Source organism: Hippocampus zosterae, chromosome 17 (genome assembly GCF_025434085.1).
Source record: "Hippocampus zosterae strain Florida chromosome 17, ASM2543408v3, whole genome shotgun sequence".
NCBI lineage: Eukaryota > Metazoa > Chordata > Actinopteri > Syngnathiformes > Syngnathidae > Hippocampus > Hippocampus zosterae.
The window spans coordinates 421,245-446,601 of NC_067467.1; the positions used below are offsets into that span (position 1 = coordinate 421,245).

Below are 25,357 nucleotides of genomic sequence, written 5' to 3' on the forward strand. Positions count from 1 at the left end.
TGGATAGGTGACCGATGGACGTGTCCAACGCGAGGCCCGCGGGCCAAAGGGCGCCCTCCCCCTCATTTGATGCGTCCTCCGGGACCGCCAGACCAAAACGGGATTTTCGGTCCTACCCAATAATAGCTAGCGACTAGCGAGCGAGAGAAATACAACAAAAGAGCTGGAATGACTGGTCGCCGTGTCTTTCAATCGTGTCAAGTGATGACATTTTCTGGCTTGTCTGTTCACGCCGCCCTCATCCACGTCTTCATTTTACGCTGATTGTTTCCGGTCCTTTTGCTTGTTTTCCAGCCTACACTTTCTCTCGTTGTCGCCATTGATGAACGGGCATCGATGAACGCCGTGCCTTTCCCCCTTTCACTGTTCATATTTGAACCGGCGGCTAATCAATAAAGGGAGGCCTTGAGGCGAGAGCATCGATTTCATTTGTTTCCATTTGAAAAAGATTTGATTTTGGCCGGATTTGGCTTTGTGCGCGTGCGTGTTTGTGCGTGCGCGTGCGCGTCAACAAGAACGTCAACAGAACAATTTGACAAGGTCATGAGAAGAAAGGGAAAGAAAACGTCATCAGAAAAGCAATTGACAGCACAGATACTCCAAATATTTCTGCCGGCATAGTTGAGTTGGAAATGTTTGTTGTGTTACTTTCCACCAGTGTTAATGTGTTACCAAGCTAAATTTAGTTGTTGACGGTGGCGGATGGGGTGGCGCTCGTGTTCAGCTGATGCGGGGACGGGGAGGGGGGAAGAGAGAGAGAGAGGGAGAAGGGGCGAGGCCAACGAGTACAGGCCGGAGGTTAGCACAGGACACCGCCGGAACGCCAACACAAAAAGACGTCAACAGGACGAAGCGTGCCGACTTGCGTCGGGCTGCCCGCCATTGCACCGCGGGACCAAGTGGCCCCGTTTCACGCGTCGTGAAAGTGCGACGGCGCGAGGGGCGCCGGGCGCGGGGCTTTTCCGTCTCGGCCCGCCGCGTGGACTCGTTGAACCGGAGCGAGACGAAGGGCGCGCGCCGTGACTTCGGAGGGGGTCCGCGAGCCGCTTTCCGCTGCCGCGGGCGCCGTTGTGCCCGGCTCGCCGCATTTCCAAGTTCCGGGTTAGAGGAATCGAGCGACGGACGTTGTTTTTTTTCGCGCTTTCCTCGATTTGCTTTCGTGAAGCTCTTTTCAAATCGGAACCAGGTACGTTCGGACTCGTTCTAAAGTCAACACACGCCACGTGCGTGCCGATCGGGATTTTTATTTTGGCGCTTTCGGACAGACGTGCTTGAATTTCCACGCGCTCGTCGCGCGGCGGCGAATGTAAGAACAAGTGGAAAGAGCGAGAAGGAGGTCGAAATGGGTGCCGCGATATTGCGGGGGAGTGTGACCAAAAGCGCGCTTGGCTTCGTGGAGGGTTGAAAGGTCAAAAGGACGGCTCGTTTCACTCCGTCCCTTCCCCCCTCGCCTTCGCCCATCGGTGCACTGTGAAGATGTGAAGCGCCGCCGTCTCCTTCCGTCCCTCGTCGGCTTTCATTCTGGGTGTTTCTTCCTGCTAAAAGACCGAGAAAGCAAAGCGGCGGTTCGGCATTGGCGGCGATGTACGAAAGCGTGGACGTTGTGGGTTTGAGCCCCCGCAGCCCCGGCGGCGGCGGCGGCTCTTTCCTGGGCATGGACTACTACCACAGAGCGCCGGGCTTGGAGCCCGAGCAAGGACTCCTGGCCGGCGTCGGGGGTCTTCAGAGGCCGTTCGGCGGCTCCCTGGTGAGCGGCAGGCACTGGAGCGGATCTTGCCACTGTGAGTCACTCGCCTTCACGCTTTCTTTTTTTCCGGCATTACGGGGAGACGTCACTTTGTACTTCTGCGTGGATATTTGAGACGCTCGAGTCTGAAAAGGTGTTTGAAAGCGGAGTCTGTGGTCTTCTTCTTCAAAATTCATGATGAAGGTGACCAACTCCTTTGAAAGGCCTTTCCAGACTCAAGCTCTCCTGTCCGGAAATATGCGATGTGTACTCTTGAAAATTAGCATTGACAAAAGGACATTTTTTTTTTGGTTTGTTTGTGCCTTTTTCATGTTTTTTTTTTTTGTTGACGTCGCCAAGCGCCACCTTGCGCGCTCAATGAATTGCACTTGTAGTTGGCCGGCGCCTTTTTACTGGCTCACTCGCTCCGTCACTTTTCTCTTGATCGCACTTGTCAATGTTCTAAAAGGGACGTCGCGTGCCGACGACGATGATTTGCCTTTGCGGGCTGGCCGTCTTTTGCTCAAGTGGCCTTTTTAGTCGATCAACAAGCGCCTGCCCTCGGTTAGCGCCCGCCTGGAGTGATTTTCCTGCAAAGTGTGTCGTCAATTACTGTCCGACGCACTTCTGTTGAGTTTTCAGATCAGGTTTATAAGAACCGCTGATCTCGAGTGATTTTTTTTTTTTTTAATGTATAACTCGAGTAGGCACATTGGGCTGGTCGGTGGATGGGGGGTGCTTTGCCTCCCGAGTGTGCGTCTGAGTGACCGCAATGTTGAGCATCAAGCCGGTTCAAAGGTCAAAAGGCCAAATGGACACAGAGGCATATTCGTATGCCACGAGCGCTCTTGTAGTTTGCAAGCAGGAGCTGCTGGCCGCTACTTGGCTTTGTGTGTGTGTGTGTGTGTGATTCAGAGCAATGAGTCAGCGCCAATTGGGAAGTGACCTACATCTCTCCCTCGCTTTATCCACCTTGTATCTGCCTCCTTTCTTTCCTGTGTCAGCTGCCCAGTCATCAGTTCTCCGCACTGAATGACCCCTCCTCCCTCCCGCGCCCCCCCCCTTCTGCTCGAGGCACAAAGGGGGCGCATGTACACGGGGATACACACACTACATGGATCCTCTGGCACTCGCAGTTTGCCTGGGAATGTGAGACGACGGCGGGTTTTTTCGCACCCGGGTTTGAGCTCGGTGTGCGAAAAAGGGAGGAGTCGAATAGTTGCGTGTCCATGGGGATATGAAACGGGAGCGTTTGCGGTGTTGCGGAAGTGCAAGTGGCTTCACGCCGCCGTTGGATTCAGCGCAGTGCCAGATCATCTCGGCCGCGCTTTTTACCTGTTGATTGATCAAGTGAGAAAAAGTCAGTCGGGCAGCCGGCGGAACGGGAGCTCGCCCGCTCAGGATGTGGGAGAGCCCCCCATTTCCGCGTCTTGTTCCTTTTAGCTTGACGAGAGGAGATCAAGGGAGGGAAGCTCCACCTCTCTATGGTGGAATGTCTGGTATGGTTGCCGAGGTAGGGGGAGGGGACGACTGTGTCAGGTTAGAGGTTAGTGCAGGCAGAGGCGCGGGGGGAAAGGGATTGTGTTTTTAATCTTTGGGGTCATGACCTCGGACTCCGTCATTGCCACGGCTCCCAACACAAAGCAAAAGGCCGCAGAGGGTGGAGACAAATTGTACGTCGGCTTAGGAAAATTTGCAATCATCACTTTCTGCGTCAATCGGCAAGTCATGCTTTCTTTGTCGCTGTACGTTGAGTCAGAGTCGAAGCTTGATGGCGACGAGTGCGATCGATCGTTCCAAAATTGGCATTTTTAGTCCCGTCTCGTCGAGTTTCCTTCCGTGCATTGCTGAGTGAATTTAACGCGGCCGCAAAGTAAAAAAGAAACTGTCAGCGTTGGATTTTTCAATCGATTGCAAAGCACCTAATGGAATGGGCGTCACGCTCCATGTTCTTGTTGACGCCTCCGCAGCGATCGAAACGGAGAGCACGAGTTCTGGAGAAGATTTGCTGGTCACGAGCCCCCCATCTCCACCACCTCCGCCGCGCGTCTACAAGCCGTGCTTTGTATGTCAGGATAAATCCTCCGGATACCACTACGGAGTCAGCGCATGCGAGGGCTGCAAGGTACGCCGACTCACACGATCGGAGAGATGACCGACGTCATCCCCGAGGATCACTAATCCAATAAACACACACACACACACACGTCATGTCTGTTTCAGGGATTCTTTCGAAGGAGCATCCAGAAAAACATGGCGTACACCTGCCACCGAGATAAAGTTTGCGTCATAAACAAAGTGACACGCAACCGCTGTCAGTCCTGTCGCCTGCAGAAATGCCTCGATGTCGGCATGTCCAAGGAGTGTGAGTTTCATCGTAAATGGAAAACAAAAAATGATGCTTAAGACAAACTGTCAAATGTCAACATTTGGAGTTTTCGTTGACTCAAAAGCGGTTTTTGTCGCCCTCTGGTGGCTATTTATGCTCAACGCATTCACTCTGTAAGACTTGAGACACTGCAAATTAAAAGCCGACACCGGCCACAGCAATCCGTCCACCGTTCTACCGATATGGCATACAGGAGGACAAAAAATAAAAAACCTGACACCGTCATCCGGTTTTCATCAAACAACCGGCTCATAATTTGGGTTGTCCTTTCCAACAGTGGACAATTGCGCTCCGTCCTACAAAAAGCGGCTTTGAAGATTTTGGCTCCCTCGTGTGGCCACCAAAGAAACTTGTCTCAGTGTGCCGCTGCAAACAATCAGCATCGTCGTCGAAAGTATTGTCACGTTCAGACGCGGTTCTCCGTGCCATTAACAACTGATCCGGCCGGTTTGGATCCAAGAGGGAGCTTTTTTTAATGTTGATTTTTTTTTCCCCCCTCTCCTCTGCACTCAGTGGTCCGAAATGACCGGACAAAGAAGAGGAAGGAGGAGAAGAGGCAGGCGGAGGCGGAGCTCTACGTCTTGTCGGCAGAAACGGAGCACATGATCGAGCGAGTTCGTCGCGCGCACCGAGACACGTTTCCCTCTCTTGGTCAGCTGGGCAAGTACACCACGGTACTTTTCTCCTTCAAACCTTTGCTTCCCCCCCACCCCCCATTTTGTGAAAGTATCATCACTAAGCATGTTCGTCACGGCTTTGGGTGCGCGTCTCCTTTTCCCGGCCGCAGGATAACAGCGCCGAGCATCGCGTGCCTCTGGATATCAACCTGTGGGACAAGTTCAGCGAGCTGTCCACCAAATGCATCATCAAGACGGTGGAGTTCGCCAAGCAGCTGCCCGGCTTCACGACGCTAACCATCGCCGACCAGATCACTCTTCTCAAAGCGGCCTGCCTGGACATACTGGTCCGTAGGTGACGGCGGAGCCGCCGCGCCAAAATCTCACGGCGGGAATTCCCACGGGAAAGCCGCCTTACCGCTCGGCCCGCTTTCATCCCAGATCCTGAGGATCTGCACGCGCTACACCCCGGACCAGGACACCATGACCTTCTCCGACGGTCTGACTCTCAACCGCACGCAGATGCACAACGCCGGCTTCGGGCCGCTCACCGACCTGGTGTTCTCCTTCGCCAGTCAGCTGCTCCCCCTGGAGATGGACGATGCGGAAACTGGGTTACTCAGTGCCATCTGCCTGCTGTGTGGAGGTACTGCAGCTGTCAAACGTGGGAGACCCCCGGGAAAAGGGGGGTGGGGGAATGAATGCTCCCACGCCGATGCCCGTTGCCTCGGCGAACACGAGTAACATTTTTGCGCCATTTTGTGTTTGGCCCACAGACCGTCAGGATCTGGAGGAGTCGGACAAAGTGGATGTTCTCCAGGAGCCCATGCTGGAAGCTCTGAAGGTTTGACGTGCCGTTTGGGATACGCCATAGGCACATGTTCGTATCCGGTCACGTAGAAGGTGTGGAACCGTGTGACCGAATTACAAATCGGATTTTCGGACTGAGCTCGTCCCATTTGAAACGTTGCTCTTGATTTATTGACTTATGTTTACGTGACTTTGCCGAGGCAGCGTTAGTGACTTGAATTACCAGTAGAGGGAGCAAGAAAAAAAAAAGGACGTTTTTTTTTCTTCAACATTCCATCAACTTGTTTGATCAACGTCGACTTTTGTTGTACCTTTTATTTGTGTAGCTCTACGTCCGGAGACGGAGACCCGACAAACCTTGTATGTTCCCCAAGATCCTGATGAAGATCACGGACCTCAGGAGCATCAGCGTGAAGGGTCAGTATATCGCACTCTTATTTTCATGTCAAGCCCCAACGTTTGCAGTCCACGCGGCGAAAATCGAGGAGTTAACCTCCTCGCCGTTGCCAAAGCGAATGTTTTCTTTGCATTTCTCAGAAATGGCCTCACTTAGCGACCCCGACTCAAAGAAGATGAGGGCTTTAGGAAACAAAGCTTTGAATATAAAGAAGTAGCTGAAAATGAAACCTTTTTTTTTTTTTGACACCTTGTTCAACGTTTTTGGACCCCCTAGGAGCAGAACGAGTGATCACACTGAAAATGGAGATCCCGGGCTCCATGCCTCCACTCATTCAGGAAATGTTGGAGAACTCCGAGGGACTCGAGGGCCAAGGGAAGGGCAGAGGCGGCGATGGCGGCAGCGAACACGAGCAAACAAAGCGGCAAAATTCGAGCGCCCCGTCCCCGATGTCCGTTCCCTCGCCCGGCCGCAGCCCCCCGGCCAGTTGCCCCTCCCCGTGAGCGCCCGCTCCTCCTACCTCTGCATTGCACAGCGCGGGGCCACGCTCGAGCACCGACCTGATGCGTGACTCGTTTTGCCCGCCTAAATGATGCGGTTGCAAAGACGCTATCGTGAGCGCCTGGTCCAGACGTGACCGCTTGACGCATTTCATGGGAACTACCCGTTCACTTTTCAACAATCCTTTTGTAAAGATCGTATGGTTTCTTTTTATTGTTATTGTTTTGCGGACAAAAAGAATCGGGCTCTCTCGCCGCCCCTCTCTGATTTCTCAGTCGCGGGACATTGTCAGATATGAACAGATTTGATGAAGGATTATGGGGTTTAGTCTATATATAGATGATAACCCTCTTGTGCATTTTTCTCTCGTGAAAAGCCATGCGTGTTTTGCAAAATCGGGGCCTGTGTTTGTATGTAAAAAAGATATTTTCTTAAATGGACATGATATATTTGGTCTCCTTGATCTCCTTCACCCCATCAGTATTCCCCCTTAAAGTTGCCATCTCCCACCCCCCCTAACGCACAATGCTCACTTTGTATGCATTGCTACTGCCGCACGCAAATTGTTTTACAATTCCACTGTTGACTTTATACGAGGGCGCCTATTTTTTTGTGTTTACAGCTCTGTTGTCTGCTGGAGTCGTAATCCACAATTTACTCTTTGGAATCTTGTTTTGGTTTTTAATGATTCAAATTCCAGTTCTCTCCTCCCATAAGGCTGCCAACCGTCGTGCGAATGGGTGAGCTGGGCCCCGGAGTAAGTGACCACATCAAGGGTTCGGCTGCTCAAATTCAACGTGCCATGACGTTGTCATGAATGCTGACTTCATTTTGGAGCGCCATTATTGTCAGGGGGTTTTTACTTGGACCTCACTTGAAACTGGTGGTTTTGTAAAATGATAACAGAATTGCAACGATAGGTTCCATTTAATATGTGCTGTAGTTAAAGTCAAACGACAGCGATAAACACGAGGGAGACAATAAAAATGTGGCGGTCTGCATTGGATAGCCCATTGTTATTCGGCGCTTCGACGTAAGCGGTGACGTGAGGACGCTTTACGATGACGCAATGACGTAGGTCTTTGCCGATGACGCTTGTAGCACTGTGCTAACCATTCAGTAGGTCGTGGGCTACCGGGAACTTGCAAAAGGGTGTAAAAAAGTGGCCATCGCCGTTGTAATATTTTATTTTTCTTACTATTACCGCTTTTATTAAAGACGTACGTACAATCATGGCAAACGGACAACGGGATAAATTAAACATAGTAATACGTTTATCGTCGGTGTATGATCACATATTTTTGGCGGAACCGGGGGAGCCCAAAACATGTTTTCTAAGGGCACGCGCGACTCAACACGAGTGGGCGACTCAGTTCACTTGGTTGCTTTCGATCTCTGGCCTAGCGACAAGTGTTTTCAGACAAATATTGATTCTAATTATGACCTCGCTCGTGCGTTGGGGTACTTTGGTGATCGACTCCGGCGCGTTCCGATACTGTGTTTACTTTCAGGTTACGTCGCCACCGTGCTAAACCGAAGACCAGCCGAACTGAGACGAATCCGTCGCTTTGTTCTACTTTGAACACAAGGGGTGCCCTCCGACATCTGCTGCTGAAGACCACCGATATTTGTCGTCGGCACGCGGGAGTAGTGTAGCGAGCCGACGCGCGCGCGTGTGCGCGAGCATACTGGCCACACCCCTTCATGAATAATTCATCACCCTCCCGGAGACCGGAGGCGACGAGTGCCAGAGAGGCTTCCTCGACGTCAAGCGGTAGCCTTTGCCGGTAGGGAGGCTTTCGGCGTTGTACTATCGCCACTCCGTTCTTGACAAGGACATGAAAATACCCGGCCATGACCGGGGCGTGGAAGTCTTGCTCCGGCACGACGGCTACGCGGGCTTCCGCTGCTTTATTTACGGGAGAGCACACGTCGAGGGCTTGATATCGCCCCGACCGTGACCCACCTATCATCTGCCATTCATGACGCCATTTGTACCTCCGTTCAGTTGAAGACAAATACGCAGGTAACTACTCGCGGTAGGCTGATTGTCCTATTTTTTTCATATTGCGAGCGAGTATGTGTGTGTGTGTGTGTGTGTGTGTGTATGTGTGTGTGTGTGTGTGAGAGAGAGCGCGCGCGCGTGTTGTATTGAGTCACGTCGCTTTCCAATATAGCATAGCGGTGCCATAAAATGAACACTTCCGCTTTGGATATGCTTTGTTGTCATTCGTAATTGTTACAATGATGTCTGTCGTACTATTGTTTATATTTGATTTCACATAAAAGGAAAATACACGAATACATTACCCGCTGTTTGGACTGAATAACTTTGGTGTTTTAGGGGGCGGTTCTGAATCAATTTCACTGAGGGGGGCGGGCTGGGGCCACGGGTTTTGATGGGCGGGGAGCACATTCAATCCAGGGCTAAAAAGACAGATTCGAAATCTTATTTGACTTTTTATTTCTTCAAACTTTGAAATTGTAGTCATGACATTACAGTGATGAGAAAAAAAACTGTATCAGGAGGGCTAAAATGTCAACAATACGCTGTGTCCATCTGTTGAGAATATCAAGCCAGGGGATGATAATGGTACCAGCCTACCGGGGACAAAAATTGCAAATACACTGAAGCCTGATGTTTTACATGCATATAATCATCCACATTTTAAAAGGCAATGTCTTATATATTGATCCTGTTAAATAAAAATTAAAATAAAAAGGGAGACAAAAAAAGTTACACACAGACACGCACGCACGCACGCACACACGCACACACACGCACGTCGTGGTAATTTCCATCTCTGCGGACTGCTTCTCATTTTCCCGCTCATTTTTAAGTGGTGCAGCGCACTAAAGGGTCCGACGAGAATGTTAAATCACGCACTTGGTTCCACCTTTTGCGTCGGTGACTCGGCGCGATTGTGTAATCTATGCTCGGAGGGGGGACCACGGGGGGGGGGGGCAGAATCAGTGCTCCCGTTGCCCCCCCCCCCCCCCCAGAACCGCCACTGGTTTTAATATCTACTGTATGTCGAATAGCGTGACACATAGCAGATAGATGGTGGCAGGCACTTGTTTTGACAGGAGACAAATCCTCCGTGAAGAAATGACGGGATTATCGGACCCATGACAACATAACTCACCCCCCCCCTGCCCCCAGCCCTTCCTTTATCTTTACCACAAGGATGACTCTGTGTGTTTGGAAATGTTCTCGATCCAGCTCAACAGTTTTGTATTCCATCGTTTTTCTATCTCCCTTTCCAAACCCACCCCATTCACCCTATCCTGACATCACCAACTGTCAATTCAAGGAAACGCATAGATGTTGGCCAAAAATACCTGGACCTGCTGGATTCTATCACCCCCCCAACCCCCACCACCCATCTTTAGAACATATTTTTTTCAAGATGTTGCAACGGTGCGCGCGCGTGCGCTATCGACCGTAAGCTCTTCGGCCACAATCTGGACAACGAGATGTTGTTCTTTGATGTATTTTGTCCCGTCCCCCCCCCCCCCACCGCTGACCTATGTTCCTCGACAGTGGCGGCGCAGATGGATGTAATCCCCAAATAATCTGACCAAGCTCGTCGTCTGTAGTCTGGGTTTAATGGAACTCTGATTAAAATCCCTCCCACCGTGACAGTCACTAGTTAATTAGATGAGACTAGCGTGGGCTAATTAAAGTGACGAGGCGCAAAATTCTTGAAGCCGTTGTCATTTCAGGAGGATTTGATATCCATTTGTTCCGCACGGGCATTTCGGCCCCACTTTGAGACCGATTGCTTTTGTTTCAGCATTTGCCGTCACGGCCGCGCAGCCCGATAGCAAAAAACGGCGTTGCGAACGAGATTCGCTCGCGAGCTGGAGCCAGGACGGAGAAGCAATTGGGCGGCGTGTGATTTAGTGGCGCTCAGGTGCGGCTTTCGGCAACGGAGGGAGAGTTGCGTGCAGGTTGCTTGACTGTCGTCCTTGATGATCTTTCCAGCTTTCCATTTTGCGGAGGCCGAGGTCCCACGACACGCTCACGTGCGCTCGCTGTGCGTTTTGAAGACGCCCCTCCACAAGTTTACAGCCCTCAACTGTCCAGTTGTCAGGAGCTTGCCACTGCATCTGCGGATGTCTCATATCCATCTTTCCCAGCCGACAACCCTTCCCCAAAAACTTGGCGCTGGTTCGGCTCAACGGTTGGTGCGAAACTTGTGTGTGTGTCCAGGGAGTCATTCCTCTACATCTGCGATTGTCAAATTCATTTCCGAATGCGCCGGAAAACAATTCATCCGGTTGCACTGCCGCAAGCGCAGGTTTTCATGCTCCTGGTACGCGGATGGGGGGCTGGGGGGGGGAGACAGTACAGCAAAGGCGGCCCGACTCTTTTGCTGTCTGTTAGATTGCGCGCAGACGGCGGATAAGCCCGTCTGTGCTTAAATCCTTTCGTTGACATTGTTGTTTCAAAATTCAAACGGGGAGTTCCCACGCCCAACAGCGTGTCTTAAAATGATCAATGGGAACTTCGACAAGTGAATCGCCGCCGTGACCTTTTCCAAAGTTTCAAACGAACGGAACTTTATTTCATTTTGAAAGCAAAGCACACTCCCATGCAGCAAGAAATCAGACCAGTCGTAATCAGACCAGTACGGACGCTTTACGAAGGAGGTGGAGCAGATTTGGCCTGTCCGGCCCGATTTTATTTTATTTTTTTTACATTTCAGCAGTAGCTGTGACAGACACGTCGCATGCTCACGTGATTGTTTTGATAGACTTGCTATCTCTTTTTCTGCTCCAACACGACTCTCATTGTATGGTTGAAATGCGAAATCCAGTTGAACTGCTGTTAATTTGCATACAATTACATTGGCCGCTTATGTTAAATGGGAGCGAGCGTTGAGTCATTGTTCGCCGCTAATCAGGTCATCCATCTGTGCCGTCCGAGGAAAAGGGGAAAAAGGGGGCCTTTAAAAAACAAAAACCTAATACATTAATGTAGACAATGCAAGGCTGTCTGCCGAGCTCGTATTTCCAGACAGAAGTTTTTCCTCACACAGCCATTCCTCCTCTTTGTGGAAAAAAAATGATTTTCTTTTGCATTTATGACACACTTAAAGCTGAAAAAAATCCCATTGCTTTTTTTTTTTTGCATCATCATCATCATCATTAGCATATAGAGCCAAAACATTGGGTGGGGGGGGTCATCTGAATCTCCTGGGGCCCACCCTTTCTATTGCTAACAAGGATATGGGAGGTCACCGAGAGCAGTAACTGACGACAGATGGCGAGTGTGCACGCCCACGCGCGGGTGCGTGCGTGCGCGGGTTTCACGTGAATGAACCCGACGCCGCGCCAGCGCCGACTCATGTTTGCTGGCCGCAGACCGCCGTCAGTGACTCAGGGAGAAGACAAGAAATGGCTTTTGATCAGGAACAGCCCCGTCCCTCGTCTCGCGCTTGCCTTTGGCCGCTCGCTCCATGACCGACTTGGAAGTGTTTTTTATTTTCTTATTACAATTGTAAAATTTTGAAAACTACCAAATCAAAGTATGTGAGCAACATGGTCAAATCTAGTTCAGCCACGAACGGTAAACTGGCGGCTTTTCTGTGGCGCTTGAAGATTTGTACCAGTCGTGATATGATATGATGACTTTTTGTTTTGTTTTCAGCGTCAATGCTTCACATTTCAGAAGCTGTAGTGGACAGTGACGGGTAGACGATACCTCAAGGAGTGTATCATCACGTGACACAAACTCGATTGAGGCTGTGTTGATCGCCCCATAGTGCCCTCTGGTGTGCATCTCAAGTCATTGCAGGTCAACAAAAATGTCCAAATAAGGAAAAACTTGCAGACTCCGCAACCTAAAATAGCCTATGAAATCATATTTCAGCTGTATTCAATTACGCCGATTAATTTTTTTTTTACTGAAAATATGATTTCATCTTTGTCTAATTTCATGCGCTCCATTGGTTAGTTGTTGAAACGACACACTTCCTGTATTGGTCACATGATTTGATTTGAATCGATTTGTCCAAGCGATAGTCGCGGCTCCCCCTCTTGTTCTTTTGAACGCATGGCAGACGTCTATCGAGATGCACGGTGCGATTCCGATGTATTTGCTCTTTGACGTCACGTTTGATCATCTTTTGACAGGAAGTCCATCGTGAGCAATCATGTTCCGAAACAGCCTGAAGATGCTGCTGGGAAGCAAAAGCCGCAGGAACAATGGCGGTCAGTGTCAGCATGTGTCATGAGCCATCTTGTGAAACAGCTCTTGTATTTGGACGCAATTTTTTTTTTTTTGAACCCCAGTGACTGTAGATAAGTGACATCGTAAGCCTAATCAATCAGTGAATAGAGATGGTCATTGTTAAAATTGGGAGGGGGGGGGGTGCTGGACCAGTATCTTTGATGTTGTGTTATGGAATGCCGTTTGGAGTTTCAAACGTTCATTTTCTCTCGACAGGCGGCGACGGCGTTGAGTCCGCAAGCTCAGAGATGAAACCGAGCGAAGGATTTAGTCGTTCCCTTCCCTCCTCTCCTCTGAACCTTCGTCAGGCCAAAAGAACGGCCGGTAAGTCTTGGTTTTTGTCTCTAGGGCGGTCGGGTAGCCTCGAAAAACCTCGAAACCGATGAGCCCTTTTCCAAAAAGTTTGATGCTGGCCATTCCCTACTTCCCCTACGGTCAAGCCAGAGAGAGCGGCTGGCCCGGGAAGCCCTTCCTGGGAAGAGCTGCAAGAAGTGGCTTGGGGGGGGGGGGAGTCCTTAAAACAAATGTGCCCACTTGTTTTCCCAGAAAATGGCAACAATCTTTGGCCTTGATCTTTTCAGGGCACGATGTTTTTTTTTTTTTGTAGCGGTTGCAAGGCGTAGAAAAGTTTCTGTGGAGCAAAGTGGATTTGTGGTCAGAAGTTTTTTCTCCTCTGAAGCAAAACGAGTGTGCGCGTCGAGCGACGCCATGCTCTCCCTCCCTCTTTCTCCTTCATGTGCGTGTTTTGGTTGGAGGAGGGGAGTTGTGATTTGCGCCGCAGTCAGACGAGAGAGATCGTCTTTCAGGGCAGATATGGAGGCTCTGCTACGGAGGCTCTGCCGTGGAGCCCTCCAAGACCTGAAGACGGCACGGCGGAAGAGGATCTCCGTCGGAACGTTTCTTTTGGACGGCGTGTTTGGCAGACGAGCGTGAAGGAAACTGCTTTGCACTTTTTGCCTCAAAGGGGAGCGGCGGACACCCCCCCCCCCATGCCGCCCCACTCGGTCTGTTGCGATGTGACTTGCGCTCAACGTGAAACGCTCTCTCTTTTGGAGGGCCTTGGACAATCTCACCATCAAGGTGCCGCCGTTTTTCTCCTGCCTCTGCGGAGTTCAAGCCACACTTATCTCGAGTGCTTTTCTATTCCCGAAGAGAGACAGAGAGAGAGAGAAAGCTCCTCTTCTCTTTTTCTTCCCACCATCCGTCTCCCCTTTCTCCTTTTGTCTTCTCTGGAACTCGGAAACGCGACGGTTCACTTGCGCTGACCCATCCCCGTGGCAGAGGCAACCTTTTTGTCCTTCGTCATCACACAAACGGAAGCCCCCCCCCCGTTTGGGGTGACCGACGGCGGCCCCTTTGATGTCTTGACGCCGCCCTCGGCACGGAAACGCTCGGACACGATTCCGAGCCGGCCGCTCGCTAGTTATGGACGGCACGGCGGCTATTTTGAAAGCGTGCGCCCGCTCCAGGGCGGCGTGGCGCCGGCGCGAGCGGGCCCCCGCGCGTCTCCCGCGGAGGTTTGCGGGCGGCCGCCGCGGCGGGGCGGTTGGCGCCTTGGGCCGCGCCTCCTCCCTTCTGCGAAGCCTTCTCGTTTACGCTTGCTGCTGTCGGACTCGTGAGGAAAACTCGGATCTGTGTCGGGATTGGGTCCATCGTCCCGGCGACGGAGGAAGGAGAAGCGGGAGAGGCAGAAGATCCCAGGAAGGTGAGAGTCAAGTCCGGTTTCGGCGGGGGGCCGCCGACGGAGAAAAGGAAGGGGTTTTTCTTTCAACACTCCTTGGCCCTAAAATTGACATTGGGGAGGGACGGGCAATTTTTTTTTCTGTGTTCCGCATCCTGATTGGCTGAGTGTCAACAGTCTCCACGCCTCCTCGCCGTACAACTCGTCAATTCTTCTCCGTGACCAAACAATGTCGTGGTCGGCGGGCCGCAAATGACCCCTCTGGGCCGTAGTTTGGACACCCCCAAAAAAACTCCAACTCCAACTGTGATGTTGTTTTTGATTCCAGCTTAACGTCTGTGAAGTGGTTTTGACTTCTGCTCGCTTGGATTACGTCACTTGCATTTTTAGACCGGCTTTACGAATGCCAGCTTTGGAAAAGCGCCGGACGAGAAGTTTTGATGGCGCAAGTCGAATCTTGGCTCGAATCTTTGCTCCGACCCCCCCAGTGACGTGTCATTCCTCCTCCCTTCTGCCATTTTCATCACCCGCGTTGCAAAAACAACAAAACGCAAAACAGCCTTTCGGAAAGGAGCGTCACGAAAAAGCTGTAAAAAGGCCAAGCGGAGTGAAAATGGAAAAGAATGCGAGCGAGCCCAGCAAAGGCATATCGCTCGGCACCAAACGGAAAGCCGTTTTATTTTAGCTTCGCGGCTTACGCACTCTGTCATTGACTGACCACACATGAGCGTGCGGCGGCACGCGCTGTGCCTTTCTATTATTTAGTCCACCAGTCTCCATTTAGAGTTGTAATTACATACTGTCAAGAAACGGAACGGTTTTTGAAAACACACGTAGGAATGTGGTGGTGGTGGGGGGCGGGGGCGTGGCTGTGTTCCGGGAACATCACAGCGAAGGCTTATCAAGCAGCATAAATGTTGACCTTCCACGTGAAATCTACCAGTGGGGGATCACGCACAGAAAGGCCGTCGCTGACGCACATTTGAGCACGCAACGGTCCTCCTGGGGAGTCGGGTCTCAAATGAATTGCGTCCTGCTTTCCGGACCTGAGGTCCACCCTCTTGGAGTTGCGACTTTAAAAAAATCGGAACAATTGGCAAATACAAAGGTTACCGCACCACAGTCACTGGAACAGGCACGGTCTGCATCGCACAGCTAGGACAACTACCGAAAAGTGGGCGCGGACACCGCTAACTCGCTGGCCAAGTTCCTTCCCGTGCAGTTTAATTGGTGTCGTGTTGACAGTCCCACTCATTTTCTGCTCGGAAAGTGGTCACGTTTCAGTGAAAGCAGATGCGCGATTGGAGGTGCAGGAAAGAAATTGCCGACCCGAAAGAGCCAAAACAGACCGAAAATTCCGTTGGGGCTCGGTTGTAAATACAGAAGACGCGGAACACGTTTTTTTAGCTTCATAACGAAGGACCGACTGGATTTTTGTGCTCAATGGCATTGCGGCTTGCGTAAAGGAGTGTGTCTCCATCACGGTGCAAATTGGATTTTGCTCTCTCCGAATTGGTATCATGCGCAACAACTTTCCAAAGCGGCGTTCCTTGAAATACGCTCATCCGAGAAACGAATGAGCGAGATCAGCGATGTACACGGGCCACGTGTCAAAACTCGTTGTTTGCATGCGTATCAGCAGGCGAAGAGGAAGATTTCGGCCCCCCTCCCTCCGTAGATGAGGCGGCCGACGCGCTGATGACCAGACTGGGCTTTTTATTGGGAGAAAAGATCCTTCGCAAAGAACCTGGCTCACCTCACCACGCCCAAGTGGATGGACAGGTCATCCCCGTCGCATCACATCATTTCTCAAGTAACAGCAGAAATGATCCCACAATGTTATTTCTTAATCTGCTCTCTCCCCTCTCCCCCACAGAGGATCTCGCCTTCCTCCAGTTTGGACAGCAGCAACCCCTCCCCCTCATCCACACTACAGCCCCCTGCTGGCGTGGAGGGTAACGACGACAACAAACCATCCGTCTGCGCCTCTGTCACCTCTCCCACATCGACTCTGGAGAGCAGAGATAGTGGCATCATAGGTAAGAAGGGGGGGGATTCCCCCATCTGCGGCCCCGCCTGCAGGTTTCTCCGTTTTCCCCCGGATTGGCTGAGGGGATGTCGTGAATACTCGTCGACGGCGCTTGACCGTTTGGGATGAAGGGCTAAAGAAATAAACGTGACCCGACTCTTCACATCTTTCAGCTACGCTGACCAGCTATTCGGCCGACTCGGCGGCAGAGCGCGAGGACAACGCCCAGCGCCCCGGCGACGGTTACCGAGGAAGCAGCCTCCAACGATGGCGGCCGCAGGGGTGGCCGGTGGCGTCGTCGACTTCCTCTTCCTGTATGATAGCGGCGGGAAGCTCCGACGATGACTTTGTCTACGGGGCGGAGGACGGCGTGTCTTCCGCGTACAGCCTGAACCGACTCCACCCGGAATGGGGGCCAGACTCAAAGCACTTGTCCGGATCCACCCGCTCCATCCCGCTCTACCTGATGCCTCGCCCCAACTCCGTTGCTGGTAAGATGAATGGCCTGTGCCTGTGCCTGTGCCTGTACGAGGCCGAAGCGCCGGTACGGGGTGAGCGGTTGAAAAGCAGAAACGCGCGGGGGTTTTAGCTCATCCTCCCTTCCCTTTTCTCCATGCTCACTGACTCATGAGCGCTTGAGACAAGCACTTGGGAAAGGAAGGAAGTCGCACGGATGACGTCTCGGAACACACACACACACACACACATGCACACACGCACAGGATATGTAGCCGAGTGAGCGCTCGCATTGTCTGCGCCGTTGCTTGTGACCGGATTGACTGCTTTTCACACATTCGGTGAGTTGCGCTCTTCTCGTAAAGAACCCGACGGCGTCTTTGCAGCATTTTGTCAAGCAAATGACATTTCCTTTGAAGTCTCTTCGGAGCGCAACATCATGGCTGTGCTTTGGCTTGCGCTTGGGGAAAAGAACACCCCCAAAAAGTTTGCAGTGGCCTTGATCGGCTGCACACGTTCCCGATGGTGGACGCGTAGAAAAGTATTTGCCCCCCCCTTCCTGATTTCTGTGTTCTTGGCATACTTCTGACACACTCACAAGAAGCGAGCCGATGAGCCGGCGTCTTGGTCGCTGTTTGGAAATATTTTTTTGCCTTTGACCGTCACATTTGAGGGAAGTCGGGAAGCTCCCCAATTAATACAAACTTATGGATGGTGGATATAAAAGTTGGTGTACACTCAACATTTTCTGCAAGGCTTCTCCTTTTTTTAAACAAATGCAAGTCCTCGCATACGAAAGCGAGCCACGGTCGTGACTCGCACCGCCGACGTGACACGTCTTAGCGCTGACGTGCCGCTAATGTTAGCGCGGCTTCGAGGGGGCCGCGTCTGCTCCGTCATCCTTAAGTTTGCTTCTGTTCAGCCACCAGTGGGGCTCAACTCGAAGATCTGGCCTACCTCGACGAACGGCAAAGGTGCCCCCCTTCCAGGGCGTCCCTCAGAATGCCTCGACCGAATTGCGCAAGTCGACAAGAAAAGCGGGGTGAGGACATCCGACGCGCCGGGGCCATATTTACAAGTCGCTCCGCGAGCGTCCGCAACGCTTTTCTTGCCCTCTCCGCAGTTGAGCTGAGTCCCTACCCGAGCCCGAAGCCCCTCCCTTTCCACATTCCCGGGCTGCCGTCCGACCGCGACTTTACCGGGAGGGAGTGGCTCTTCCAGGAAGTGGCCCAGCGTCTCTCCGGCGACGACCCGCTCGTCAATCGAGGGGTGTTGATCGTCGGAAGCGCGGGTTTCGGCAAGACGGCCGTCATCGCCCGGCTGGCGGCGCTGAGTTGTCACGGCGACCGGATGCGCTCGACATCCTCTGCTCTCCAGACGCCGCCCGAAAGTAAGCGCGGGGGCCGAGGACTGAAAAAGAAAAATTGGATTGCGCCGCGAGGTGCCGCCTCACCCAACACGAAGTCGGCCTGCTTGTCTTTCAGACGCGGAATCGGCCCCCTGCGATTCGCTGGGACGAGGGGGGGCAGATGAAGGAGGAGGGGGGAGCCGTCCAGGGACTCCGGAGATCAAAAGGAGACAGCGGGAGGCCGCGCTGAGGCTGGCGGGACAGGTAGGCGGCCCCCGCTCCGGCCAATCGGCATTGTCCGTCCGTCCGCAAACGGTCCCCCCGCCTGCCGGCGCAGGTGGTTTCTTATCACTTCTGTCAGGCCGACGACTGCCGCACATGTTTGGTGCCGGAGTTCGTCCACAACATGGCGGCGCTGTTGAGCGAAGCCCCGCGCCTGTCGGCGTACCGAGAGCTGCTGAAGGCATGGCCGCCACTTCAGAGCTCGCTCAGCCTGCGGTCCTGCATCCGAGACCCCGCCTCCGCCCTCCGAGAAGGAATTCTCCAACCGCTGGAGGTTCTTCACAAGGGTAAAGCCGTTTGCTTGGCTTTGACCAATGCGGCCGGCGCCCGTGTGATTGCCTTGTTGTTCTCCAGAGAGGAGGTTGCACGTGGAGGGGGCGGGGCTCCTTCTACTGATCGATGGGCTCAACGAGGCGGAGTTCCATCGGCCGGACTACGGCGACACGCTGGCCTCCTTCCTGTCCCGGAACATCCACAAATTCCCTCCGTGGTTGAAGATCATCGCCACCGTCAGGACCGATCAGCAGGTAGCGTCCTTCATCTCGCCGCGTGGATGGAAATGACACTCGCCATTCACCGATTGGTCCTCAAGAACGTTTTTTGCGATCCTCAAACAGGACGTGGCTCGGTCTTTGCCGTTTCACCGCATCTCTTTAGACGGGATGGAAGAAAACGCGGCCATAGACGGAGACCTGCAGGTAACGCGCGGAACCGGCTTTGGAGACGGCCAATCCCCCGCCAGGCGACGCTGGTGTGGATCGGAGATCTTCTTTCCTATAATCGACGCGTCTTCTTTTAGGCGTACATGTTGCAACGCATCCACAGCAGCCGTGAGATTCGGAGCAACGTGGCGCTCGGCAACGCTCGCCTGGACAACGCGGCCCTGACGAAGCTGATTAGCCACCTGAAGGCCCTGAGCAAAGGCTCCTACCTCTACCTGAAACTCACCCTGGACTTGATCGAGGGAGGATCCCTGGTCCTGAAAAGTTCCAGCTTCAAGGTACGCCAGGTACGCCGGGCATCGTTGGATGCGGAGTTTCATCGAGCGCCCCGTGCGCACGCCTTTCTCTGCTTCTTCAGGTGGTTCCGGTCAGCCTGGCCGAGGTCTACCTGCTGCAACTCAACATGCGCTTTCCCACGCGCTCGTCTTTCCTGAGAGTCGTCCCGCTGCTCAATGTAACCGTGGCGACGCTGCGCCCGCTGACCGATCGACAGGTAGCCGCCATCTTGTTTGTTCAGACATAGACAAAGGCTGGGGGGGGGGGGGGCGGACGTGGAAAAGAATGTGACCTTCCCGTTCAGCTTTTTGAGGTGATCAATGCCGGCGCTCTGAGCGGCGGGGCCATGCAGTGGGCCGAGTTCTCGCGGCGTCTGGAGCAGCTGTCGCCTTTCCTGGCGCGGCGGGCCGACGGCGGCAGGATGCTCAAGCACGCCTCCTTCCGAGAATGGCTGGTGTGGCGCGACCAAGGGCAGGACCACAGGTTCCTCTGCGAGCCCAGGTACCGCTACTTGGGGACCCGGAGCGGCCCAAATAAGGGGGAAGGCTAAATGCGGCGTTGATGGTCCCCCCCCCCCACCCCCCCGCAGGAGCGGTCACACGCTGCTGGCTTTCTGGCTCTGCAGACAGGGAGGGAAGCTGAGCCCACAGCAGAGCCTTGAACTGGGACATCACATCTTAAAGGCTCACATCTACAAAGTAAGCCCCGAGTTGCTCGCCGCGCGTGTTATTTGCGATGCCCGTTTAGGGAAAATGGCCGCCATCTTTGCTATTGTGACCACTTTGGCTCCTCTTTCAGGGCTTGAGTAAGAAGCTGGGCGTTTCCTCCTCCATTCTGCAGGGCTTGTGGATGTCTTACAGCACGGAGAGCTTGAATCACGCTCTCTCCTCCTTGCGGAACCTTTACACCCCCAACATCAAGGTAACCCGTTGCGTTGGACACGCTCAAAACCACCGATGGGAGAAAACCGCGGCGCTTTTATAGCATGAGCATTAGCAGTCCGCAGACGAGTTAACTGAATTGATGCGTTTGTAATGGCGCGAGCGACACCCGCGGGACAACCGAATCGGGCAGACGCTAACGGAGCTTCCTTCCTATGCAGGTGAGCAGATTACTGATTTTAAGCGGGGCGGACGTGGATCATCGCAGCGGTGTCCTCAATAACGCCCCCCTGCTGTGCGTCCACGCTCATTTGGGCCACGCCGATGCCGTAGCCCTTTTGCTTGACCACGGAGCTCAGGTACGCGCCGAAAAACAACGACCGCGACAAAAGCGGAGTGGCTTCAAAGCTGAAATCTTGCTCCAGGTGGATATTCAGTCACAAGATGGGCTGACGGCACTGGGCTTCGCCGCTTCTGCCGGACATCTGGACGTCGTCACCTTGCTTAGTCAGCATCATGCCAAGGTAAGGCCTGTTGTGCCGTCGCCTCAACGTCTCGCAGGTGAAGACTTCAGCATGATGAGGACACAGCTAATGGGCGTGTGTGTGTGTGTGTGTGTGTGCGCGCGTGTGCGTGTGTGTTCTTGTACTTCCGGTATTGTGAGGACCGGCATGAGTTTTTAACCAACAGAGTGAGGACATTTTGAGGAAGTGAGGACATTTTGGCCGGTCCTCACTTTGACACCCTCCAAAATCAACTCCTTTTTACTTGGTCCTCACTGTGCCACAAGTGCAGGAATGTGTGTGTGTGTGTGAATACTATTGTTGTTGTTTTGAACTGTCCAAAAAAGAGTCACTTTGAAATCTGTCAAATGATATCCTGTAATATAGCTGGTGGGGGGGGCGGGGGGCTTGTCGTTGAAATGTTAATGTCAGGCTGACAAACACCTGCTTTGTGTCCGTCGACGCTCCAGGTGGGTCACGTCGACGGCTCGGGTCGCTGCGTGGCCGTGCACGCAGCCGAGCGGGGCCACCTGCGCGTGCTGCGTTTCCTTCTGAAGCACGCCGACTGGAGCTGCGGCGCCTGCTGCGGCCCCAGGGGGCCCGGCAGGAGCCAGGCCTTGCAGCAAGCGCTGACCGCGGCGGCCGGCATGGGTCACGCCGAGGTACGCGCCTTTGCCGGTTTCATGCGTTTTTGCCCCGGTGCACCAGCGGGTGGAGCCAGACGGTGGGTGTATTTTGTTTGCAGATTGTGTCTTATCTGCTGGAGGGAGATGACAACGAGGAGGAGAGACCCGGGATCAACATGGCCGACAGCCTGCGGGGAGAGACGGGTACCGTCCCATCCGGCGCGGGAGCGACCCTCGCCGCTCACTCTCGCGAGACCGCTCACCCGATTGGACGCCGGCAAAGGAATGAGAACGTCTTCTCCTTTTTCTTCTTCTCCTTTAGCTCTGATGGCGGCGGCGGGAGGCGGCAGGTTGTCGGTCTGCGAGCTGCTGTTGGCTCGAGGCGGCGGGCCGGGCGTCTTGCCGCTGTTCTGCGCGGTCAGGCGGGGCCATTGGCAGGTCGGAGCGCCGCCGCACGCGCACGCCTCGGACGTCGTTGGCCTTTTCTTCCTCCTAATCCGTCCCCCCCGACCCGCGTCAGGTGGCGGAGCTGTTGCTGACTCACGGGGCGCAGGTGGACGCGGCCGACCGGCAGGGCCGCACGCCTTTGATGACGGCGGCTGCGGAAGGTCACGTGACCGCCGCCAAATTGCTGCTGGATCACGGTAAAGGAAAAAAAAGGCGAAACGGGTCCAGTACGCGGCCCACTTGGAATCCGCATCTTGGCCACGGATTGATTTCCAGCGCAATGTGTGACGTTTGCCGCTCGCAGGCGCCTCTCCGGATCAGGCCGACAGGGAAGGCTTAACGGCGCTGAGCTGGGCGTGTCTGAAAGGCCGGCTGCCGTTGGTCCGAGAGCTGCTGGCCAGAGGCGCCGCCGCCACGCATAGCGACCGCGGCGGTCGCACGCCTTTGGATCTGGCCGCGTTCGGCGGCGATCCCGAAGTGGTCGGTGAAACTTTCAACGCGGGGGCGCGGGTGCGGTGAAGGGCCTTCGAGGCGCCTTCAAGTTTGCCTTGTGCCGCCCGTCAGGTGAAGCATCTGGTGGATCACGGCGCGGCGGTAGAACACGTGGATTCCAGCGGGATGCGGCCGCTGGACCGAGCCGTCGGCTGCAGGAACACGTCGGCCGTCGTCGCCCTGCTCAAAAAAGGAGCCCAAATAGGCAAGGCCCCCCCACCCCCTCTTACTTTGTACTTGGCTGTGTTTTTCCAGCGCTCTGATATGCTCGCCATCTTTCCGACACCAAAGCGCCCGTTGGAGCCATTTTTGACACGATTTTTGTGTGTCGTTTGTGTGTGTGTGTGTGTAGGACCGGCAACCTGGGCCATGGCGACATCCAAACCCGACATTTTAATGGTGCTCATCAGTAAATTAGTCCAAGAGGGGGACCAACTGTACAAGGTAAGATGCCTGCTAGAAATACCAGTCGGGGAGGGGGACAGGGGGGGGAACAACCAGGCAAACATTTATCGTGTGTGTAGCAAGGTCAAGTGAGAGAAGCGGCGCACGCCTATCAGGCTGCACTCCAGAAGTTTCCGGCGGACGAGCCAAAGACGTTCAGGCAGCTGCGAGTGTGCGTGCTCCTCAACCTGTCGCGTTGTCGCCGCAAAATGAACGTGAGTCGTTCCTCTTCCGGCACGCACGGGCGCGCTTTTGCAACGCCTCGTCTCGGAGTTTGAGCTCAAAGGCCAACTTGGGCCCGCAGGATTTCGGCCTGGCGGAGGAGTTGGCCACCAGGGCTTTGGAGCTCAAAGACCAATCGTATGAGGCCTTCTACGCCAGAGCCCGCGCCAAGCGCGGTCGCCGGTAAGCCAGCCGCAACGCCGACAACAGCAATTTGGCTCCGGTGGAAAATGGCGGCTCCCCTTCGGCATCCAAGCAAACTTTTTGATCCCGTCTTGATCATTTCTCCCCCCCCCCGCAGAGAGTTTGGCGCAGCCCTGGAAGACCTGCTGGAAGCCAGCCGCCTGTCTCCTTCCAACCGGGAGATTCAACGGCTCCTGTCTCGGGTCAAGGAGGAGTGTCGGCAGCACGCGCCGCCACCGGACGCTTGCGCTCCCGCCGCGCGGAACGTCCTGCCCGACCACAACGCCAGGTCCGGAGCTTCGGATTACCTGCGGGTTCACGCCAACGAGGCGCCGTTGCCTCCGAGTCGGCACGCGCACGGCCCCGAGACGAGCCCCGCCCATTCGCCCTCCTCGTCTCCCTACCGCCGCCCGAGCCCCGCGACCTCGCCGCGGCAGGACCCGCGGCCCGGCAGCCCCGCGCCGCAGCGCAAGTTGTACCTCGCCGACCCGCGCCGGGCAACGGAGCCGCACGAGCGGCAGTCGAGGTCTCTTCACGAGCAAAAGCAGCGGCCGCAACCGCCCGCAGTCCAGACCGGTTCGGCGGTTCAGTCGAGCGCGCTTTCGGGTCCTTCCGCCTACTCGCAGTTTGCCCGCCTGCCGCAAGAACTCGCCCAACTCGGAGAGGGCGTCTGGCCGAGCCCCTTTGATATGAAAGCCAGCCAGCGGGTGCTCGCGGGCGTGGGGGGCGGAGCTCCGTGTCTCGGAGAGAGCGCGGATGCAGACCCGCTTTACCCGCCCAAACCCGCCACGGGTCGCTTTGGCCAGTACAGCCGCAACCAATCCAAAGCCGCCCATTACCCCGTGGAAGTGACGGAAATGGCCAAAGCGCCGGCCGACGACCAGCGCTACCTTCACCGGGCGGCCCCGCGACAGCCGACCTCCCCCCCCGCCCTTCCCCACAGACCCGTCGTCCGCTTCTCCGCGAGCAGCGGCAGCCTCGTGGGCGGGCAGCGGGCCAACCGGGGTCCGGCTTTCGGGACGCCGGCCCTCCCCCGGCCCGCGGACCGGGCTCCGCGCGCGGCTCCCCCGGACCATCCGGCGCCCGCCCCCCCGCCCCGGACGGAGCGCGCGGTCGGAGGCGGCACGTATCCCGGAGAGGCCGGCCGCTCGTCGTCGAGGAACGCGCCGCCCTACGCGGGTCTCGGCGACGAGTCTGCAAGAGCGCGGCTGCGAGCCCCGCCCGCTCCCCCGCCCGGCCTGGGCCCCTCCCGGTCGTGGGCCGTGTCCTCGGTGGACACCGTCGTCACGCCGCCGGACAAGCAATGCGCCGAGCCGGGCCTGTCGCAGCCGGCCTTCCTCATCGCCCGTCACAACCGCAGCAACAACAACGGCCACTGCGAGGCGCTGCCGCCCTCCTACCGCATGTTGCCGGGCGAGGATCCTCCTGGCGTGGGCGGCCGGAAGCCGACTTACGTCGAGGCCAAGCTCACGCGGACGCTGCCGCTCAATAGAAAGACGCGTCCCGCCTCTCCCGTCAAAGCCAAAAGACCCTTTGTGGAGTCCAATGTCTAGAGACGGCGAGCGCTGAGGCTCAAGGAAGGCCGTGACCACCACCGATAAGTGTCGAAACCCATCCGGGGGAGGGGGGGGGGGCTCCGTCGCCGACGCGCTTCGAGAGCCGCCCGTTGCAACGAGCTAGCCGTCGACTTATCGTCCGAGCACGAGGAGCAGCGAACTGCTCTCCTCCAAATGGACGGCAAAATATCACATTTGGTCTTGAAACCATTGGGAGACTCGTTCTTGATGCCGCTGAGCCTGCGCAGGATCACAAGCCCGACTTCTTTCCGTTCCTTGCTTTGAAGTTTGCTGCTTTTTGTGATGACAAATGTTTGCCCATTTCTTTGTGTGTGTTTGTGACAAACGAGACTTCTGACCTCTCCATCTCTCCTGCAATGGTTCGCGACGCGTTCAGCCGTCGGCGGCCGTGATTTGGGCAACTTGGAATTTGAAGAACATAGGACCTCAATTGGATGTATGAAAAGCCGTCAATAAAGGTCCCTTGCCACCTCGCCCAAGCGCGTTCCTCTGCCGGCGGGCTGGCGGTTG

The 25,357-nt window shown here is 54.9% G+C and overlaps 2 protein-coding genes across 7 annotated transcripts; both read left to right on the forward strand.

The window, feature by feature from the left end:
* Positions 1–762: 762 nt before the first annotated feature.
* LOC127590474 (retinoic acid receptor alpha-B-like) lies at positions 763–20,615 on the forward strand. Of its 3 annotated transcripts, XR_007959616.1 has the most exons (10): positions 765–1,781; positions 3,697–3,851; positions 3,950–4,091; positions 4,629–4,789; positions 4,903–5,079; positions 5,174–5,378; positions 5,509–5,576; positions 5,869–5,959; positions 6,216–6,506; positions 20,598–20,615. XR_007959616.1 is itself a non-coding variant. In XM_052050031.1 (9 exons), exons 1-9 carry the CDS (start codon positions 1,583–1,585, stop codon positions 6,440–6,442), a joined length of 1,377 nt encoding a protein of 458 aa, XP_051905991.1. In that variant the 5' UTR covers positions 763–1,582; the 3' UTR covers positions 6,443–7,282. The 3 variants fall into 3 exon arrangements, 2 of the variants coding, with proteins under 2 accessions (XP_051905991.1, XP_051905990.1); XM_052050031.1 differs by lacking the exon at positions 20,598–20,615 and having other exon boundaries at positions 763–1,781; positions 5,917–5,959; positions 6,216–7,282; XM_052050030.1 differs by lacking the exon at positions 20,598–20,615 and having other exon boundaries at positions 6,216–7,282.
* LOC127590473 (protein TANC2-like) lies at positions 7,765–25,340 on the forward strand. Of its 4 annotated transcripts, XM_052050029.1 has the most exons (29): positions 7,770–8,479; positions 12,582–12,659; positions 12,895–13,002; positions 16,002–16,141; positions 16,236–16,398; positions 16,562–16,879; positions 17,767–17,886; positions 17,968–18,234; positions 18,329–18,456; positions 18,530–18,761; positions 18,829–19,001; positions 19,092–19,172; positions 19,274–19,474; positions 19,555–19,689; positions 19,777–19,973; positions 20,062–20,170; positions 20,271–20,393; positions 20,575–20,712; positions 20,779–20,877; positions 21,327–21,518; positions 21,602–21,686; positions 21,805–21,920; positions 22,003–22,126; positions 22,234–22,409; positions 22,494–22,626; positions 22,774–22,865; positions 22,946–23,080; positions 23,170–23,270; positions 23,389–25,340. In XM_052050029.1, the coding sequence occupies exons 2-29, from the start codon at positions 12,602–12,604 to the stop codon at positions 24,821–24,823; spliced, it is 5,379 nt and encodes a 1,792-aa protein (XP_051905989.1). In that variant the 5' UTR covers positions 7,770–8,479; positions 12,582–12,601; the 3' UTR covers positions 24,824–25,340. The 4 variants fall into 4 exon arrangements, with proteins under 4 accessions (XP_051905988.1, XP_051905987.1, XP_051905989.1 ...); XM_052050028.1 differs by having other exon boundaries at positions 7,765–8,479; positions 17,767–18,234; XM_052050027.1 differs by having other exon boundaries at positions 7,766–8,479; positions 15,999–16,141; positions 17,767–18,234.
* Positions 25,341–25,357: the final 17 nt, after the last annotated feature.

Excerpts from the sequence above, each read along its gene's own strand:
- LOC127590474 (XM_052050030.1), top strand. The coding sequence starts at position 1,583 with ATGTACGAAAGCGTGGACGTTGTGGGTTTGAGCCCCCGCAGCCCCGGC. Across the intron at positions 3,852-3,949 it reads GCGCATGCGAGGGCTGCAAG|GGATTCTTTCGAAGGAGCAT; the intron begins GTACGCCGACTC and ends TGTCTGTTTCAG. Across the intron at positions 5,080-5,173 it reads CGGCCTGCCTGGACATACTG|ATCCTGAGGATCTGCACGCG; the intron begins GTCCGTAGGTGA and ends CTTTCATCCCAG.
- LOC127590473 (XM_052050026.1), top strand. The coding sequence starts at position 14,104 with ATGGACGGCACGGCGGCTATTTTGAAAGCGTGCGCCCGCTCCAGGGCG. Across the intron at positions 20,878-21,326 it reads TTAGTCAGCATCATGCCAAG|GTGGGTCACGTCGACGGCTC; the intron begins GTAAGGCCTGTT and ends TCGACGCTCCAG. Across the intron at positions 21,921-22,002 it reads TCAGGCGGGGCCATTGGCAG|GTGGCGGAGCTGTTGCTGAC; the intron begins GTCGGAGCGCCG and ends GACCCGCGTCAG.